The sequence below is a fragment of the Poecilia reticulata genome, chromosome 2 (genome assembly GCF_904066995.2).
Source record: "Poecilia reticulata chromosome 2, P_reticulata-male-v2, whole genome shotgun sequence".
Lineage (NCBI taxonomy): Eukaryota > Metazoa > Chordata > Actinopteri > Cyprinodontiformes > Poeciliidae > Poecilia > Poecilia reticulata.
In genome coordinates, this window is record NC_088831.1 from 21,384,158 (window position 1) to 21,404,271 (window position 20,114).

Genomic DNA, 20,114 nt, shown 5'->3' on the forward strand with positions numbered 1-20,114 from the left:
AAGAGGCTTCAGAAAACCAACTGAGACGAGGACAGAAGTCATCAGACGGCACGGTTGGTTAGTTTATTTCCCACAGAGGAAAAAGGGTTATTTGTACGAGCAGTAGTCCAAGCACATCGGAAAACAAAAGACTTTCTACTAGTTGTTACTGTCGCTGCATTATTCCCACAAGTCAGTGACAACATGCCCAGTAAAAGTGACATGCCGTTTTCTCAAAGGAAGAGAGGAGAAGTTAAGACACGAACATCAGGCTCTAAAATCCCAGAAGAAGTAACAGAGATGAGTTATGAAAATATGAGAGCTGCTTTTTCAGGGGCCAGAAGTTTAAGGCGAGATTTATTCTTTAAATGCAGAAACATAATCTATACTCATCGGATTCTTGATTTTTAAGCAAGTTCCTGTTTACAGTGCATATCATCTGTAGTGATTTAATTGTTTGGAACAATAACGGGCAATAGCAAAAGAGATCCCTTTAAATTCGAGCTGAACACTTTTCAGAGTGGATTTTTATTTAAAAAATGAAAACGGACATGTTTGTCATATAGCAATATTTTTAAATCAAATGCAAGAATCGGAGAAATAAACATTTAGACTTGAATACGCCACGTTGATGGTTGCTTCTTGTAAAAAAAAAACAACTATATATATACAATCAACTCAATTTATCAAAACAAAACCAACTCCAACTCCAAACACGGCTCTTTAAAAGTTCAGTTTATAGTTTATCGTTTACCAAATTTTTGCACACTTTTGGATTCGTTTTTAAAGTCAAAAATGTTTTTAAAGATGTCATCATGACAAAAAAGACATTCAGTTCTCCTGACTTGCAACACCTGCTATGTACAGAAGTTCCTGATCAGCTCAAACTGACTGCTTCCTTGCACACAGTGTGACATCACCCCTGTGTCTAACTTTATGACTGGAAAATGTTGAATGCTAATAAACATAGTTGTTAAAGATTTCGTTTTTCAAACTCATTGTACTTTTCTTTATTATAAGAGTTGACCAGTTGAATGTAACATGTTTACCTTGTGTGTAAACAGACATTTTGTGAATAGAATAAACTGGTTACAGCCTCCCAAAGATTTACCTATTTATAAGTCATTTTAAACGTCTGTCCTCTTATTACACGATGACCTTACAGTGAGTCTGAGGCAGTGATAGTCAGTGATTAAACTCCAAGTCCATCACCAATAGAGACAAATTATTGGAAGATGAAAGGAAGGCGTTCAAATTACAGGCCTCCATATACAGAGTATCACATTAACAAGCACTTCTGTGTCTATTGCACCTATAAAGCACAATAACTTCAACTTTAACACAAAGTAATTACTAGGAATTAAACTAGACATTCAGGCATTATCCTGGGATTGCTTTAGTTATGTAAACTGTTTGACTAAATCATTCAAGTCATGATCAGAATTCAAAATTATTTGTTTTCCGTTGACAGGGTTCCTGCAGGTTTCACCAACTCAAACTTAAGACCTTTCTAAAACTACTTTGAATGAAATTTAAGACAGAAATGTGCAAAAATTAATTTTTAAAAAAATGCATGTTTTGTATTGAAGCAGTGCACAAAAGTCAACGTCGCCGCATGTGTTGGCAGCAGAAGTGAGCCAGGGGCGACGATGAACCGGCATCCAGCTAGCTGGCGGTAAAACTACACTTTCCCATGATAGATGCACAAAATGCGACGGAACGGATTGAAAACGTGAACGTACGACTCAAATATTTGTTTGACAGAAAAGAAACATGAACTACGTAGAATATATAAGATAAAATTGTAAAATTGTTCTGCCACGACAAAATGTAAGACCTGTGAGACACGAATTAATGCCAACTTACATTTTTTAAGCAAATTTAAGACATTTTAAGGCTCTAATATTACTTGGATTAATTCAAGACATTTTAAGGACGCCATGACTGAGGATCATCATTCAGCATCAGTCTGTAAATATATACAACGTTAGAACTTGTATGAATTTCTTCTTGCATCTGACCGAGGTTTATAGAATAAATTTTAGCCACAATGGTTGGGTTTTTGGTTGCTTTGTACTGTCAGTGACAGACATGGTCAGTAAAAAGAAGAGAATGGGAAATATTATTTATTTTGCTTATTTAAGAACTGATACTTGAGATAAACTGAGTACATTAGTCATTTTGCTAAAGGTTTTTACGTTTGGATTGAACCAAAAGAAAAGCCGACAGACGCTCGTGAACATAATGGTTCTTTTGTTGGTTCAGCTTCGCCGTTATTAAGTGTGTGAGAACCTAGTTTCATCGTGAGGGTTGTGAGTTGTAGGAAAGGACAACATCTACCAGGCACCCACCCATTCAGCAGCAGGAGTCAGCCACCACAGAGGAAGACACAACAGACCCAAAGCGGTAAGTTCACACAAGCAAAGCCAATATTTTTGCTGCAGTTGAAGGGAAGGTGTTCAGTTACGACGGTCACCTCTCTGATCGGCTCAGAGTCAGGTGCGGGGCCTTGTTGCTCAGCCGCAGGAAGCTTGGGTTCTGTCGTTTTCTCCAGGCCGGGCCGCGTCTTCTCATTGCTAACGCCCTGCGGTTGTTTGGCTGCATCCGGGTCGGGCGTCTGCGGGCGCTTAACCCTGTCTGCTTCGAGGCTCTGCGGGGGTTTGGCGCTCTGCTGCTGGCTTGTTTTGCTACTGTCCGGGTTCTGGTTCTGGTTCTGCTGCAGTGACAGCAGGTAGGCCTGCTCCTGCTGCAGCTGCCTCTGGAGCTTCTGAGCCTGCCGCTGCTCCTCAAGCTCCCGCCATTTATACTCCTGAGTACAGGGAGGCCGGAGTTCAATTTAAAAACCAAAAAAAACCAAAAGAAGAACAGTCACTGGAAGAGGCTGGGCGAACGGGCTTCGCCAACTACTCTGCTGACTTTATAGATGACAATAAAACACCTTTTACTTCCTCTGGGACCCCAAACATTCACCAACAATTTACGACTTGGGTTTATTAGCAAGTTATTCTTCTGAGCACCAACTCAGTCTCTCGATTTGAAAACCGAGGGAAGCTAAAATGCTATTAGCATCCACCGCTGTGTGCCATTTTTAGTAATTCAAAAATATTTGACCTGTTAAAATAAGCTTATGAGGAAGCTTATTTTAATAATGGGCTCATAAACTGACTCTCAAGGAAGTGTTGGCCACTGATGTAGAGGTGGTGACCGTCACATCCTTGCATTAAATCAGTATTTACTGTCTAAATCCTTAAAAGACAAAGCAAGAAGACGAAGGGGGGAGAGCGAGGGGGAAACCCTCTCTTCCTGCTGGATGACTGGTTTCCTGGTGACGACATCTCCATCACTGAGGGCCCTGTAAACATCCCGACTTCCCCTTTCAAGCCCTGAGAAAACTCATTATGTTTTGACCTCAGCATTTAACGGCTCCCCGTGGATCTCTGAAACCCAGAAAACTAAAACAAAAAGATAAACTAAACTAACATTCAGTTGGCCGGGGAGGTAAATGGAAACAGATACCATGTGCACAGAGGGACTCCTGCCGTCCAACTTACCAGCCTAATGAAATGGAGGATTACACTCGGGATGCAAAAACACACGGAAGAGTGTGACTAATAAGACAACAGAGCAAATAAACCGTGGAGCCAGGAGGAGAAGGTGGCGCCACGATACGGCTGAAACTCACAAGAAGCATGGCCTGTTCGTGGAGCAGCTGCTGCTGCAGGATCTCCAGGTGCCTCTGCTCCTCCTCTAGCTGGCGCCGGATGTACTCCTGTCAATCAAACGCAACAGTTACACACCTGAGAAACTACAAGACAGAAGAAGACATGCAAAGGTTCCTATGAGAGGTAAAGTTAGCTTAGGTTACTCATTGAGGCGGGTAGTAAGTAGGACGTTGAAGTTTGTTCCTTCGTTTGAAAGGAACATAATGCTGCTAATGCTAACAGTTCAGAGCACAGTGAGTCTGTCGGGATTCATTTTCATTTTCCGGTGCATTTTTAAAGAGCTACTCACAACTGGTAAATACAGGCCAGTTTGAAGCGTCATACTTCTCATTTTATCTCTGTGAATATCTCTTAGCCTCTGTTCTGTTACCTGCTCTCGGTCGGCCCTCCTCTTCTCCTCCTCCGCCCTCCTTCGCTCCTCCTCCTCCTTGCGACGGCGCTCCATCTCCTCAATGCGCCTCTTCTCCTCCTGCTCCCGTCGGCGCTGCTCGCGCTCCTGCTGCCTCCTCATCTCGCGCTCGCGCCGCTGTTGCTGTGGGGGAACACGACACAAAGCATGCGGGAATTATAATTTATACGATCAACCGAGTCTTAAAAACTTTCTTCTGGGACACAATCCTTGACACTCAGGCGGTGTAGGTTAATTCAGATGATACTGTAAGTCTTCTTTTCGGATTAGGTTGCTTTTTTCCCCACTCTTTATTGCTCCAAAATGTTTTAATCAAACTATTTTCTTCCACTGTGTTGCCCGGCTAGTTTTTCTTTGCCTATTGCAAAGAAAAATCTGCAAACGTTCAGTCTCTGGAGGTTTAAAGCTGATAGAAACAACATTTTTCTGAATTAAATAATAAAAACATGTGTCATGTTTCAATATGCTCTGCCTTTTGGTTTTCCTTGTGAAAATTCTTGGAAATCTACATATTTTACTAACAAGTTTGCATGTTTTGGGGAAATAGTTTTGAAGAACGCCACTGTGAAGGTTTACTGTGACATTTTAGTTTATCTTGAAGAAAACTTCTCATAATTATGTTTGGTTTGAGAAGGATTTACGCAAATTTAAAGATCACCAAGAATCTGACATGTCAGCCAAGAGCAAACTTCACTTGTTGATTAAAAACTTTGTGCTGGTTTGACTTCTGTACAGTAAAATGTCTAAATGAAGCCTTTCTTGGATTTATTCATCAATTTTTGGGACACTTACTGTTAAAGAAGAAGACTGTATTAAGAGGGGGGCAAGAGAGCATTTGAACGTCTCCCTGCCAGTCTTAGTTTGCCTAAAGCACAATAAGATGTTTGGGTTTTTGACTCGTCACCTCCTCCAGCCGCCTGCGCTGCTCCTTCTGCTGCTCGATTCGCTTCTGCCTCTCGGCCAGCAGCTGGCGCTTGTACTCCTCCTGCTCGCGGAGCTGCTGCTCCTGGAGGAGCTGCTGGCGGCGCAGGGCCTCGGAGCGCTCCTTGTTCTCCTGCTGCAGCCGGATGAAGTCGCGCCGCAACGTCGACTCGCCCGGAACGTTGACTATGGAGCTGCACGGCAGCAGACACGACAGGAAGAACAAGCGTTTAACAGGGGAACAAACAGCAATGCTGTCTGAGAATGATGCTCAGGACATGAACCCATGTTCTCCTACGACGTTGGGATATGGTGTGTGTGATGTTTAGCTCCTTACACCAAATATTAAAGCTTCAGTGAAAGGTCCTTCACATTTTCTTTTGGGATTTAGCAACTTGTGCCATCTTGGTGCTACATCAACCACTAAAATATCTAAAAATGACACTTTTTACTTCGGGACAGGACATCTACGTGCGTCACTTAAATTTAACTATTAATGAACAGGGGAGGCTTTAAATCATCCGAACACATTAAACGTTTGAAATTTAACCTGTCCTTCACACTTCCAGCTGGACACACTAGTCAAATGTTAAGCAGGTCACAAGATGTAGGGGAATTACCAAACGTCTCAGCTTTTCATTACGTTTCATTGTTGATGTAAATGTGATGTAATAAAACGATGTGTATACGCAGTTTTGCACATTTTCTGTTCTTCGGGTCATAATTATTTAAGCACAAAAAGAGCATAAATTTACTATTTTTAACTTTTCATATCCTACTAAATCTTTTAGCATTTAGTTTACCTTGGCTCTCCTTCTTGCTCAGAAGCTTCTTCCTCCTCTTCTTCACTCCCACTGTATTCATACTCTGTCTCATCTGTGAATTGGAAAAAAAAAACCAAAACAAATAGTAAGGATCTAAAATTTAATCTCAAATCAGCTGCAGATGATACAACTACTCGACTGACCTTTCTCGCCCCTCTTCTTCTTGGTTCTGTCGATGTGGTCCTTGAGCTGGATGCGGACCTGCCTCTCGTTGGGCTGGTCCCGGATGAAGGGGTGCTTCAGCAGCTGCTCAGTGGGGGGCCGCTGGGTGTAGTTCTTCACCAGGCAGCCCTCGATGAAGCTGAAGAACTTCTTCGACCTGCAACGGCGTTTAAACGTCAGAGTTGCGAGTATTTTATCCCCACGTATTACCGAGAGAGGTCGGTTGCGTCAATCGAGGAGGAAGCAGGAAGAAGTTAGCGCACCATTTTTTGGACTTCAGTCGAGGAGGGGGGTTCCTGGGGATGAGGAAGAGGGCCCTCATCGGATGCATGTCACACAGAGCTGCAGCGGACGACACCGAAACACACAGACGTCGTAAACAAAACCATGTTTGACAATGTTATGATTTTAAAAGAAGACGGAGAAAGTGTTTACTTTGACACCGCTTGCTAACCGCTTATTAGAATGACTGAACTGTCAGCTGCAGAAATGTGTGGCTGTTTCTGTTGATAACTCGAACATTTCAAAGTATTTTCGCCAGGTCATCAGAAACAGACGAGTAAAAACTCACCAAATGTGTTTTAGCTGTACGTTTTTCTTTTAATCTAAATAAAATGATTACAATTTTTAATCGAATTAATTGCAGGGTCTGTAACTGATTAATCAAAACTGATCAAACGATAAACATTTTAAATTCAATAACCCTCTTTAATGCTAAATTATTGAATAAATAAACATATGAGCTCAACAACAAATATATTGATTGTTTCCAATTTGTTGATTAGGTTACTTAAGCATCAGCTTGGAGCAAAGGGACACTACACCAAGTATTTCAGGAACCTGATTATTCACAAAACCTCCTTTAAAGATGTGGGAGCCAATATTAGCATTGGAGACGTATTAGTTCGCATTGAGAGGCTATTTTAGCTTTGAACAGGCTAACTTCTATTAGCACGAGAGTCTTTTCCTGCATCTCATCAGAACAAACTAAAATTAGCTCCAAGCGGACCTGGAGAAGCAGCTTTGTTTACAGAAAGAAACAGCTTGTGCGGCAGATTTACGGCCGTACCAGAAACACGCAACAAAGGTTCCATCTTGAGGCTTTATATGTAAAATAAATAAATAAATAAATGCAATTATTTGCAAGAATACTTTTAAATACGTTAAGATCTATGTAGCTAATTAATGCATTAAAGTGCCACACCTTTAAAAAAAGGAAAAGAAAAACCTGACTAAACGTAGATGTACTTACGGGGCGCTCCCTCCGCCATCTCTATGGCTGTGATTCCACAGGACCAAAGGTCGCTCTGGAAGACAGGGTCAGGGTCAGTGAGGCATTTCTACACACGCCTTTTCTTTATAATAACAAAAGGAGATGTTGTTTCCTAAATTCTGGATAATGTAACGTGTTGTAAATAGAAATACTGCACACAGGATTGTTATCTTCCGGCTCTTCTGCTCGTCCTTACCCTGTAGTCGTAGGTGGCGTCGGGGTTTTCGTCGCAGGCGATGACCTCAGGAGCCATCCAGTAGGGCGTCCCGATGAAGGTGTTCCTCCGGCCCACCGTCCGGTCCAGCTGAGCGCTCACACCAAAATCCACTGTGGAGAGAAAAGAAACACAGATACAGTTGTAATCCATCATACTCCAGCCGAATGCTTTATCCTTCACACTGTGCTGACCTCAGATGCATTTATAAAAGGGCCATCATGGGTGGCAGTTTTCTTTTTCTTTGGTTTTTTTGTGGGCTTCGACAGAAAAATGCTGTTTTTCTGAAAATCGACTTCGTAGTCCTTTAAAAAATGGAAGACGTATTTTTAACGGGAATAATGTTTTCTATTGCCATTTCAGACTTATTTCACTTTCTGAGAACAGGTGAGAATTAAACAGGCGGGAAAAAATCCTTTATGATCACTTCATTTTTTAATTATTACTTTCTTTTTTTACTTTATTTCATAAAAAATATGAATAAACAAGTTTATCCTCTCAATTTGGCTCAAAATGTCTAGGTGCTGAACTGTGAAAATAAAATAATTCAGTTTTAATGTGCAAACTGCACATAAAATTAGATTTTATTACAGTTACACTCAACACACAGCTGGAGTTTTATCTCTGTTTATGTCTATAAGACAAGTACTGACAACACATTTTGGATTCTTTATGACTTATATTTACGAAATCTTCTAAAAGTAGGCCAAAATGTGAAAGAGATCACAGAAATGACGTTTTTTTGTTTTTACGCACAATGATTATTTTGGGGTTTGCTTTTCACCTCGTTTTAGTTTTGCTAAAGTCTAGTGTTGATGTTGCTCACTCACAAAATCTCCATGGTGCCATTTCAAGATAAATCCCAGAGTGTTTTATCTGCGGCTGCAGTGGAAACACGTGGCCTCCACTTTGTGTCACAGGACAGTAATCAGAGAGTTCACAGAGAGTACCTCTGATCACAAACTGTAATCTTATTGAAAACAATTGGACAAATAAAGATAAGATGGACTGCTGGAAGATTTCCAACAATGTTAAAATAGCAAAGTAGGATTCTTTTTTTTTTATTTTAATGAAATTTAACAAAGTCTAATAAAACCGATGAGCCAAAAACTATCATTCAGTGCCTGGTAAGATGCACACAGTCTTTCTGAGCTTGAAGGTTAAAGCTCTTTACCCAGTTTGACTTCAGCGTTTTCAGTCAGCAGCACGTTTTGTCCCTTGATGTCACGGTGGATCACATGATGAGCATGTAAGTGAGCTAATCCCTGCACAAACACAGAATTTACATGACAAAACATGAGCGAATCTCAAAGAACATTTTCCACTGCGTACTCACTATTTGTTCAAATGCAAATCTAGATAAAAATCACAAAAGGAGATATATTTTTTGTTGTTTTTATGCAAATGATGATGTGGAAAGCCTTTGCCAGAATTTGAGAACAATGCAGTGAACGTGTTGGTAACACACCCTGAGGATCTCTCTCGAGATGTAGGCGATCCAGTCCTCCTTCAGTGAGTTGCCTTTGGTGTTTTTCACCAGATCGGTGATTGAGCCGGCGCCACAGAACTCCATGACAAGCTGAAGGGCAGATAACAAGTTAGAGATAATCCCTCATTATCTGACACTTCTCAAATGGCCTAACTTCAAATGTTGATTCCCCCCCCCAAAACTTATACAAGCATGTCAAGAAATAAGACAAAACTACCCAACTTATTTGCCTTTCACAAAACAAAGAACATAACCTAGTTCAGCTGAAAAACAACACAAATCTATAAATAAGTGCACTCCTTTCTCCACCTTTGGTGCACCTTCTGCTGCCACATAAAAATGTTGCATTCAAATAGAAACCAGCAGGTTTTAAAGAGCACACAAACTGATTATGGAGTGTGTTACCTGTAGCTGAGGTGCACCAAACAAGATTACTGTTTAAATTACGTCAACAGTACAAACCGCTAATAGACGCTAGCTAAAAATGAGAACTCCTTAAAATCATTTGTACAGTTAGGTGCTAGCCATGCTAACCATACAAACTGCTAATAGAAGATGCTAAAGTTAGCTAAAAACGTGAACTCCTTAATCATTTGTACAGTTAGGTGCTAGCCATGCTAACCATACAAACTGCTAATAGAAGATGCTAAAGTTAGCTAAAAACGTGAACTCCTTAAAATCATTTGTACAGTTAGGTACTAGCCATGCTAGCCATACAAACTGCTAATAGGTTATGCTAAAGTTAGCTAAAAACCTGAACTTGATGATAATGTTGCCTCTGCTCCTAATCCCAGTTGGCCAAAATCTGAATCTTAAAGTCAAAGTTAGCAAAATTCACACTGGAGCACTCATACTAATAAGAAAACTAGCATAAAAGAAGGAGAAACAAATGTATCATTCTGTCACCCTGTTGAGTCTTAGAACAGTATATTTTATAGGGATTCCAGAAATGCCATGTTTATGTTTTGTTAGTATCTACAACTTTCCTAGAATTTGTCAACAGCCTAACACAGTCGTCTCAAACTGCTTTTTTCAAGGGCCGGTATCCTGCAACTTTTAGATTTATCTCTGCTTCAGCACACCTGCTCCAATACTAGCTCATTAGCAGAGCTTTGTAGAGCCTGACTGGATGCTAGTGAGGCAGTTTAGTCATTTAACTCAAGTGTGTAGGATGAGATAAGACACATCTCCTCAAGTACTGGAGTTTGAGACCAATGTTCTATAAAGATCCAACACTTTAAGGTTATTCTCTTCTTCTGATTCAGTTTTCTGGCAACAAGTCAAGGAGTCATTTTAATATTCTTTCAAGATAGAGTTGATTTTTGTAGCAGAGGAATAAAGCATGAAATACACAAATTAATAAAGAACAGCCAAACCTTCAGGTTTGAACCAGTCATGAGGTTTTAACCTCTCAGATCTGTTGTCACCTATAAACTCAGAAATACTAAAGAAACGCTGACGCTCCAGATGGTAACCTTTCTTATCTGGAGCACTCCGTTATGAATCCTAGCACAGTTCTCTTTTAATTGTCTCCTTTGTAAAATCTGGAGGTCAGCGTGTTAGACAATGTGTAAACGCAGCAGCTCATTTTCCGGGTCGTTTACTGGAGTTGTTTGTCCTGGTGAGAGTTGCTGCTTCATACTTTTTTCTTTTCTTAGTTTTCCTGCTGACCGGGATGCTGCCTTACACCCCTCAACACTGGGGATACTTTCACATGCTTTGAGATTCACTTTGCTCCTGGCTTTGTTTATATCCTGCAACTTTCACACAATCACATTTCCAGCTGTGAGAGAACAAATCCAGCAAAAATGATATATTTTTGTTGAGCATTTACATTTGCAATCAGCTCACACATGTACGGATGAAAAATCAGGAACTCGTCTTACTTGGATCTTTAAATATGATTGAAATACTTCTATTTGTTTTATACTGTTTCATTTACTTCTTCTGCATTTTTGCAGATAGACCCAAAGTTATGTGCGACTTAAAAGCCTGCGGTGCTTTCTGCATCCACGCGACCTGATGATGCACACGTTGCCTTACAAGCACGCTAAGTGCTTCCACTCAGAAGAGGAAGCTGCATCTTCAGAGATGGTCATTTAAGAACATAATCATCATAAAACTGGGGCCTTTGTGCTTCCTATGCACACACAGTGGACAGCGTGATGATGTACGAGTGGAAACCGTTACAAGAGGTTAAAGAAGCAGCTGTGAAAACAAACACATGGCTGTGCTGTGGGGTAACGGAAATATTTCCTCCACTGGTCGTAAAACAAGCGACTCTGTTAATCGGTTTCCCTCGTTAGTATTCACACATGAGGGACACTAATTGATCTTAAATTCAGAAATGATCAGCAATATCAACCCAGCATCAGACCTGGATATTTAACTGCTGTCACGGTTTGCCAACATATCAAAAAACACATGTGATTCACAAGAAGTGAAGGAGAATTTGCCGAGTGTCAAGTTGTGTCACGTCTTTTAAGTGTGCGTATTATGTGTTTTTTTTAATATGCTCACTCTGAATAGAGCCTGTGCACCTGGATGGAGCGTGTAACTTATGACATTATGAAACAGTGGCATTTTTCTTTGGTTTTATAATGGTGCATTAGGATTCCCAATCAGTCAGATAATCATTAGCCTAATTAGTATCGCATTATCAGTAACAAGTCCGCCGAAAACATGAACGACTAAGTTGGGACGACACTGTAAAGTATCAAGAACCTGTCTTGATTCATAAATTACTTCATGGCTGGGCTCCCTCTCTATTACAACAGTTTAATTTAAATTATATAAAAACCCTTTTTTTTTTTAAATAAAAATTTTTTGGGGGGATTATTACTGTCATATAAACTGAGCTAACATTGTTCAGTTGCTGTCTGGTTTAACTGATGAGCTCATTAAAACTAGACGTGAATGCAACCCTTTTTCCAGACGGGGGATTTCATCATTTCATTATTAAAGGCTCCACCGATCTGTTCAAGCAACACTATTCAACTATTGAACCATTGCTCATCTATTTCTCATTATTGTGAGGCTAATCTATCACTAGGGTTCAAACGACAACAGCTCTCTACATTATGACTAATAAAACGCAGCATAAGTGAATAAAAGCAGATGAAAACATCCCAACTGAGCATTTTGATGCTCATTATTCTTATTCAGCTGCTCCAGAGAGCTCAGAAACTGTGCCACAATAACTATTTCAGTTCCTCTAGAGAAGCAGTTCTTTCCCTAACAGCCTATTGTTTTACTGCAGTTATTCATTTCACCAGGTTCCGTCAAATAGAGCATGCTGCTTTGTGTTAAAATGCAACTTCCTGAAAGATGCAGTGAACATTTTTTTAGGTAGCTCAGGTGTTGTTGACTCACACCCTGCAAATAAATGACCCAGTAATGTTGTCACTGCTCATAAACTAAGAAAGGGGAAGAGTGATCTGACAGCAGGGTGGTGTCATTTATTCACCTGATTATGCAGCCTGAATTTACTGAACACCTGATCCGAAACCAGATTAACCAGAAACCGCCGCCTGTATTTGCCAGCTCATGTCGACTTCACCAGTTCCTACTTGTGGGCCCTGATAAAAAATTAGATGTTTACGATAAACTTGGGCTTAACATGCATGATTTCCTTTTTACCGAGAATCTTCTATTTGTTATCCTTCTTTTTTTGCTCAGCGCAGACAGAGCGTCTGCACAGCACAGCATGAAATTTAATTATTCTATTACAGCATCACTGCTACAACATTTATGGAGTATGTAAGAAAATAAACATGACCCAGAACATGGCACACGTGGTGATACATGTGCTTGTGGTACAGAAGTTTTAGTATTAATAATGAGGTCAGCTCACCCAGAGTTGGTCATCGTGGCCCGGTGGACTTTTCTTGATGAAAGCTCCGTAGTATGTGGCTATATTTCTGTGGTGTGAATACTTCTTCAGCATGTTGATTTCCAGCTTAATTTCCTCCTCTTCATCCTATGAAGGAATAACAGATGCAGTCATGTCACGTCGAAAGTGCATCACTATAACTCCCTGTATCACGGGTCAATCTCATAAGTTATTTCCATTCTTGTGGTTAAAGTAACAAAAACCTTTCTATGGGAACCAAAGAACCCCTAAAAACCTTTGAAACCTGAAGAGATAAAAACTGAACTGGGTGACATTTTTAACATAATTGTTTCATTTGTCTTGTCTTTTGTCTGCAAATCTACTTTAATATCGTCTTGAAATTTGTCTTTTTCCAATTTTGGGGGAACGGAAAGGCATCAAACACTCCTTTTTCTCCGTCTCAGCTGGTTTTGTATCTTTAAAATAAGTTCTAGATAAATAAAAGGTTCTGTTATCCTTTACTGAATCACATAAAGCCCAAATTTGAGAAAAATTAAGGTTTTTTTCTCTCAAATCCAGGCTTGTTGATCATCGATTAGCGAAAAACCGTCATTTATACAGGAAAAGGTCTTCCGCCTCTTTACTGAACGCTTGAAAAAAAAAAAAAAAGAAAGTAAATTTTTTTTCCATAACTTGTTTTCCAGTGTGTTTATGGAAAACCGGTCCACGCGGGGAACCAAACTATGTCCCGCCATTCCAAACAAACAGCTGAAACTCATAACAGACCCAAACAGAACCACCGTCTCTCCCAGTCGCAGCCTCCGGGTTTTACATACGACATAATGAGATCAAGTGGTTATTTCTCCATCGCTCCCTCGTCACTGAAGCCCGGCGACAGCTCTCGGTGCTTCCCTGCGGCCGAGCTTGATCAACCGAACTGACAAACAAGACTTGACATTTTTCCCGTGGCAACCGCAGGTCGACTTTCAGGAGCGCCAGAAACATCAGTGCATCCATCAGTACGTGCTTCAACATCCAGTGTCCACAAACCAAAAACTCAGAGGAGTTGAAAAAAGAAAACATTTGGATTTTCACACCATGGCTTGGGACTTTTTGGCATTTATCCTGACTGATGTTCCTTCTCTACACCTCTCTGCTGAACTTTTCCCTACACAAGTGACAACATAATCAGCTCTGGACAGACCACCAATCTGACCCCCATCAAACTGAAGAAACAATCACTTAAATTATTCCTACTGCATTATTTGACCAAGACATGGCAACATGTAGACGTAACCCAGCTATAAGTATAAAAGGTAGCATCGGTTTTAAGTGTTTGGTTTTAAAATAGTTTGTTTTTCAAACAGATAGTAGGAAAAACTAATTTGCTAATTTCAGAAGCTATAAGATTCTGTGCAATAAGCACCTGAAAACTCAATACTAAATTTAGAGGGTTCTTACTCTACATTACTCAAGCTTTCAATACCACGAGAATCCCATTCTTGCCAGTGTGTATTAATTACCCAATCCCTGGCCTCTCTGTGTTGTTTGTGCCATGCAAAGATGCAGGAAGGAACCCAAGAAGAAGAAGCACAAGCAGAGCTCTGTGTTAAATTAAGTAACACCAACACATGCTTTGAGGTGTTTTTTTTTTCGTTTTTGCAGAAACAAAGACTCTATATCATCCAATGTGACTGAAAACTATTGCATAAGGTTGTTAACAACAAACTACTGTGGAGTCAAAACAACAACAACAAAAATGTCATCTGGCTGCTGAGTTACATTGGAGTAGTTTCTACCTGAGGGGGGTTTAGGCTAGCTGCTGCATGCAAGTAAAGTTGGGTAATTTCTCCTGCAGGTTGCCATCTGTTGTAGGATGTGTGACGTTTTCTTTCCTTAACAGGATTTTTATTGAAAAAAGCTGCGATGCCATTTCAGAACAAGGCCCACAGGCTAAAGGGCAATGCTGCCAAACTCCAGCGTTTAAAAATACGAGAGTTTTCACATCTCTAAAATTAAGAGCATCCAGTATACCTTATGCCAAGTCATCTGAAAGCTGTTTTTTTATATATTCTGACTGTCATTTGCAGAGCATTACTGCTTAAGTCTTCTTGTTTTATCAAACCACTCCCTATTTTTATAAATCTTAAGCTGCTAATATGTTAAGCTGATCTAAAAATGGCATATTTCCAGCTCAGTTTTTGCAGCTAAAAATGAATCTAAGTTTACTGTTTCCCTGGATTTAAAAGTTCAACCACCTAAACAGCTTTCAGTGGATTTATTCTATAAATATTATTTTTTATTAAGCTGCTGGTTGTGATAAGCAAACACTACAACATGTAAGCTTTTTGTTGTTGTTGCTTTAACAGTCTGGAGAGAGTCAGCTTTGACTCTCATAAAGATGGCAGCATCAGTCGGTCAGCCAATCCCTCGAGTCACTGTCCAGGCAGCTGGTCAGCTGGTTCCTGCTTCAGAAATCCAACAGGCAGCCAGATATTTCAGCAGGCGGGTTGCCAACCAATCAGTCAGGGATCCAGCAGGAAAGACCTGCGGCCAGCTAGTTCATCTGTTAATCCGCTGATCAGCAGCAGACCACTGGGAGTTATCCACCCGGCCACCATCAGTCAAATGACTCATCAGATATGGGCAGATGAAAACAGAGGAGGACCCGGTGGTAAAAAAAAAAAAAAAAACTATTGTAGAAGCAAAAGACATAAATACAGCGAACAGACGTGGTTCACGGAGCATCCCAACGCCCTCAGAATAATTACAGCTGCTGCGGCCACAGCAATGGAGAATAAAAACAAAACTGTGAATACCAAAAGACAGGAATAATAAACAGCAACCAGTGCTAAAACAGAGGTTTCACTTGGTTCTCCTCTTAAAACATGATGGTGACAATTACATATCAGGTAGGAACTAAAGATGAAACATGATTAACACTTTACCCAAAACACGCCGAAGAAAAAAAAAAGAAATTATTACCAGTCACAACAGACAGTGGAGTTAGCAGCCAGTCTGTAAGTGTTATTTGTGAGCATAAAGTTTCTCAGGTAAGAAAATGTGTTTTATCGGCATGCTTTATTACTTTTAGAGACCTTTTGTTGGATATCTATTGGAGTCCACACATTGTCTCATTAAACTAAATAAGTAACCATCCTGTTCAAGCAGGATAACGTAACTTCAACAGTGACTGATTTTTTTTTCACTGTCTGAGGTAAATACCTAACAGACTGTATATTATTGTAACATTAGCTTGTCACTTGGTTTTTACAGGTTTAGATGACATGTTAAACTGATCTGGATGGTGTCACAAACTTTGACCTCAGAATAACAGTTTCAGACACACGTCACTGTAAAAAACAATGGGACTTTTTGCTACTTCCATTCACTTCTGTTATGCTTTAGAAAACATTAAAACAGATCCCCTAATATGAATGACCCTGCTGACACAGTTGATAGGAGAAAAGGCAGTAATAATTCCTGCAGAGTAATAATGCTGGTCAGAATCAGAGCATTTTCTACATTTTGTAACTGAATACTGTCAAAATTTAGAAGTTTTTTGTCAAACAGTTTTTGTTATTCACCAAGTACATTATGGTCATGACAGAGCTCCTTCAAATTTCTCGGCAGGGACAACATTTCTACTAACAGGGTAACTTAGAAACCAGAATCTGACTGAAACAGAAAAATTTGAAAAAATTTGACTAGAACAATACATTGGATCGCAGTTATTGCAATATCAGCGTATGCAATGCACAGATTGGAATCGTAAATTACTTTAATATTTATACTATGTTGCTCAATGGCAGACAAAGAAGATAGAAAAGCTGAAGCTTGATGGACAGTCTGAGGACAGACAGTAACCTGCGTGTCAGGATTTAAGTGCTCTCTTTCATACGCCCTCTCTGCGTTTCTTCCTCATCTGCTTATTTGGAGCCTACACCTTTATTTTGGACATTCGTCTCTGTCCTTCTTGTCCTTGCAGCATCACTTTCCATTATTGCCTCCCATAATGACTTTAGTGCCACATGCATTTATTGAATCATTACAACGTATGCGCTTCCCTTTTCTCCTTCGGCATCCTCTTCCCCTCACGTTCCCTCAAGTGCAGCCATTCGTTCAAAACGAAGCGCCCTCAGGCCACTCATTATCATTCCTGGGTATGACAGATGCGGGGAGACTCGCTGGCGGCCATATTGTTGCTATAGTATTACAGCACACAATGGGAGCCGAGCTAACAGAACCACGACACCAGGAGAGCGGACGGCCGCAAAGCGGAAATGTGATGGAGAGATCAAGGTTTTGGCCTCAAGGGACCAACAGGCGTTGACATGTCCAACAAACACCAAGTCGTCCTGAAGGAGTCGGCCAATCTTTTTAAATTCCTTTCCCTCTTCTTTATTTCTAAAAAAGAAAAAAAAATGACATGTGTCTTTGAAGACCCCTCCTTGTTACTCGGCAACGCAAGAAACCGACAGCAGGAGGTTTGATCTGAACACGACGCAAGCAGGTATTCAGTCTTATTTACTTTAGCAGAAAGTGTGTGGATACATGTAGATTTGGCTAACTGTCATTTTTACCCTCAAACATCTCTTGGTCTAAAATAGCCGAAGGCACAAAATTATACAGCGATTGTCAATAGTATGGATGACAATGCCTGCTTGATGTTGGAGGTCAGAGATCATCAGAGGGTAGACTGTCTAGTGATCATAGAAAAGCAACAGAAGCTCAAATAATCAGTTGTTAACAACAAAGGTATGTGGAATACCATCTTTGAACTTTGACACCTGTGCGCTACAGCAGCAGAGGACCGCACCAAGTGCAACGACATTTCACACTTCAGGTTAATCAAAAATGGACAATATCAGCTTGCAAAACAGTTCCCTGGTCTGATGAGTCGTGACATCAGCTGCAATATTCAGAATTAGCAATACAATCAGCTTTATTGACCGATTTCTACCCGTCTATCTTGGATAGCTAGAGAGCTATCTTTGGAAACAAGCTCCTTCAAACATTGGTTTTTGTTTCACCCTTCTGCAGCAAGTGGTGGGAAGGGGGGGGGGGAGGTGACAGAGTGTCTATTTCATCGTACGAGCAATATACTCCCAGAGAGACAAAAAGATAAAGGAGAAAAAAAAAAAAACATGAAGAAAAGCAGACAAATCCCCCAGAGGAGCTGAGAGAAATTTCTCTTTTCTCACTAATCAAGATCAGTGTTTCCATCTGAACCCTGGTTGTGAATTACATCAAGCCACCAGCTGCAGCTTGAGACACAGCATACAGATGCTGCAGTCACATCTGTCTGCTGTCCTCCCGTGTTATTTCTACCACATTCTCTCTCTCGTGAGCCCAACAAAGATGGCGGCTTGTAACAGAAATAACAAGCGGGATTTAGGGCAAAAAGATTATTATTACGAGATAAATTGTAATAATAATCACAAAAACCTTGAATGAATGGCCTTGACAGGGTGGAAGATAGTACAGAGATGTAGGCAGGAGAGCAAAGGAAAAAATAAAAAATCAGGCAGGCAGCAGCGGTCGCCCCTCCTGCTATCCCAGTGCACTTCAGATGAACCTTCTTAGTGGAGTAAAGCGGAGGGGAAACTCGCCGATTTCTTCTCCTTATCTCAGCTCTCAGACTCTTTCTTACCATGATTTCTCTCACTCTGTTCCCTCCCTTCAATTTTGTCTTCTTACAACCCCTCAGGGCTCACTGATTGGGAAAACATCCATTTAGACAAACTCCTGCTTTGGAGGAGCAATCACTTCGAAACAAAATGCATGATATTCAAAACATGCATGTGATGAGCTGGGCAGTTTTGAGGCACTAGAGAGTTAGTAGTTGTCTGAGTAATTTTCCAGCCACTTAAAACAGACGACCAAAACAGGCCGCTGAATTAACCTGACGCATGTGCTGCAAACATGAGTTCGAACCTGAAGCCGCTGCAGCCCATCAATCTGAAACAGACGCTGCTAAAGTCGTCCCACCCCAAGCAGTGACTCTTCTCGCCCCAGCACTGCACTGGTCTCCCCTAAACATGGGAGAAGGTAGCTACTCTGGACCTTAGTTCAGCAGATATAGACACAAACAGATGGGATGTGGCATAAAACCTTTATGAAATAGACGGATTTGGTTAGATCAGGTTAATGAACTATACTGAGTAGCTGTATCGGTGTGTTTTTATAAATCTTGTGAAGACCAGAACATTAATATGTTACAACCCCACAACTTACAGAGTCTGTTTACCACAACTGCAAATATTTTATAAAACATAAACCGTGGGAACCTCATTTTAGTCTACATCCTCTCTCCTCTCCTAGCTGGTCATCTTTCGTCCAGCCCTGCTTCCTCCTGCTAAACGATATGTAGAACAGGAAGCCGTATGTGGGTCAGACCACTTATGTATAATATACACAGGGAGTTGAAGGTGGAAACCTACGCATGCAGAAGAAATAAGTCATGGGATTTTGTGCATCCTTGACATTTGAACGCTCCTTTCTTTACGTCCATAGAAATGTGGAACAGAAGTGCTTAGTGTCTCGGCAGAAGCACGAATTCAAATCCGTCCCAGTGCCACCAACTTCCTCCGTCCAGCTGTCGTTCTTGGCAGGCGTCCATAGTGGAACTGTACATTTATTTTAGATAACAGCTGGAGCGCGAGGAAAAGAGACTAATCCAAACATTCGACTGGAATAGAGTTAAAAAGGTCCTGCCATGTCCTGGTTTCCCAACACTTGCATTTCTCCTCGCCGATGCTGCTCACGTGAATGCATAAACACGTTCCCATCGCTGATCTATCCCCCTGCTTGCCGCTCTTTGATCTCAATGGTTGGAAATGCAGATTTGTTCGCTGAAGGCCACAGCGAGATTCTCGCTTCAAATGTCATGGCGGGATTTGGAAACATTTTCCCAGTAAGTGGATTTCTCAGCACGGCTTCAACAAATCTGCCGAGTAACTTTCAGATTGGTCAAAGAAGCGGATTTTGGCCGACAGGAATGAATGGGAAGGAGACCCTGGACTGAAGCAGACCGCTCCATCTGGACAGACTGACTGGGGAAACTTCATTCTTTATTTTCATCTTACATTTTGGTACGTCTTCAACTTTAAACAAAACCTATTTTTTCATGATGAACTGAAGGCTGCTGTGTCACATCTCTCTCTGGTGGTGTGTCAGGCTGCAGCTCGAGGAAAACCATGAAGGGTGTAAAGAAAATATATATATTAAAAAAAAAGCTCCAGAGGAAGCAAATATTCATGCTTTAATGATTAAAATTCTGCAGAGGA

At 40.8% G+C, this 20,114-nt stretch overlaps 1 protein-coding gene across 9 annotated transcripts in view; it reads right to left on the reverse strand.

The window, feature by feature from the left end:
• The window catches only part of LOC103478343 (mitogen-activated protein kinase kinase kinase kinase 4-like), a 95,941-nt gene that overhangs the window by 27,192 nt on the left and 48,635 nt on the right, over positions 1 to 20,114 (reverse strand). For 8 of the 9 annotated variants that reach the window (XM_081600378.1, XM_008432109.3, XM_008432117.3 and 5 more), the window contains 12 exons: positions 12,847 to 12,972; positions 8,973 to 9,083; positions 8,679 to 8,769; positions 7,487 to 7,617; positions 7,270 to 7,324; positions 6,281 to 6,359; positions 5,999 to 6,174; positions 5,835 to 5,907; positions 5,015 to 5,225; positions 4,072 to 4,233; positions 3,662 to 3,748; positions 2,456 to 2,788 (listed from right to left, as the gene is read on the reverse strand). In XM_081600378.1, the coding sequence (XP_081456504.1) occupies positions 2,456 to 2,788; positions 3,662 to 3,748; positions 4,072 to 4,233; positions 5,015 to 5,225; positions 5,835 to 5,907; positions 5,999 to 6,174; positions 6,281 to 6,359; positions 7,270 to 7,324; positions 7,487 to 7,617; positions 8,679 to 8,769; positions 8,973 to 9,083; positions 12,847 to 12,972 (1,635 nt within the window). The remainder of the gene's footprint in view (positions 1 to 2,455; positions 2,789 to 3,661; positions 3,749 to 4,071; positions 4,234 to 5,014; positions 5,226 to 5,834; positions 5,908 to 5,998; positions 6,175 to 6,280; positions 6,360 to 7,269; positions 7,325 to 7,486; positions 7,618 to 8,678; positions 8,770 to 8,972; positions 9,084 to 12,846; positions 12,973 to 20,114) is intronic. The other variant, XM_081600385.1, reaches the window with a different exon arrangement.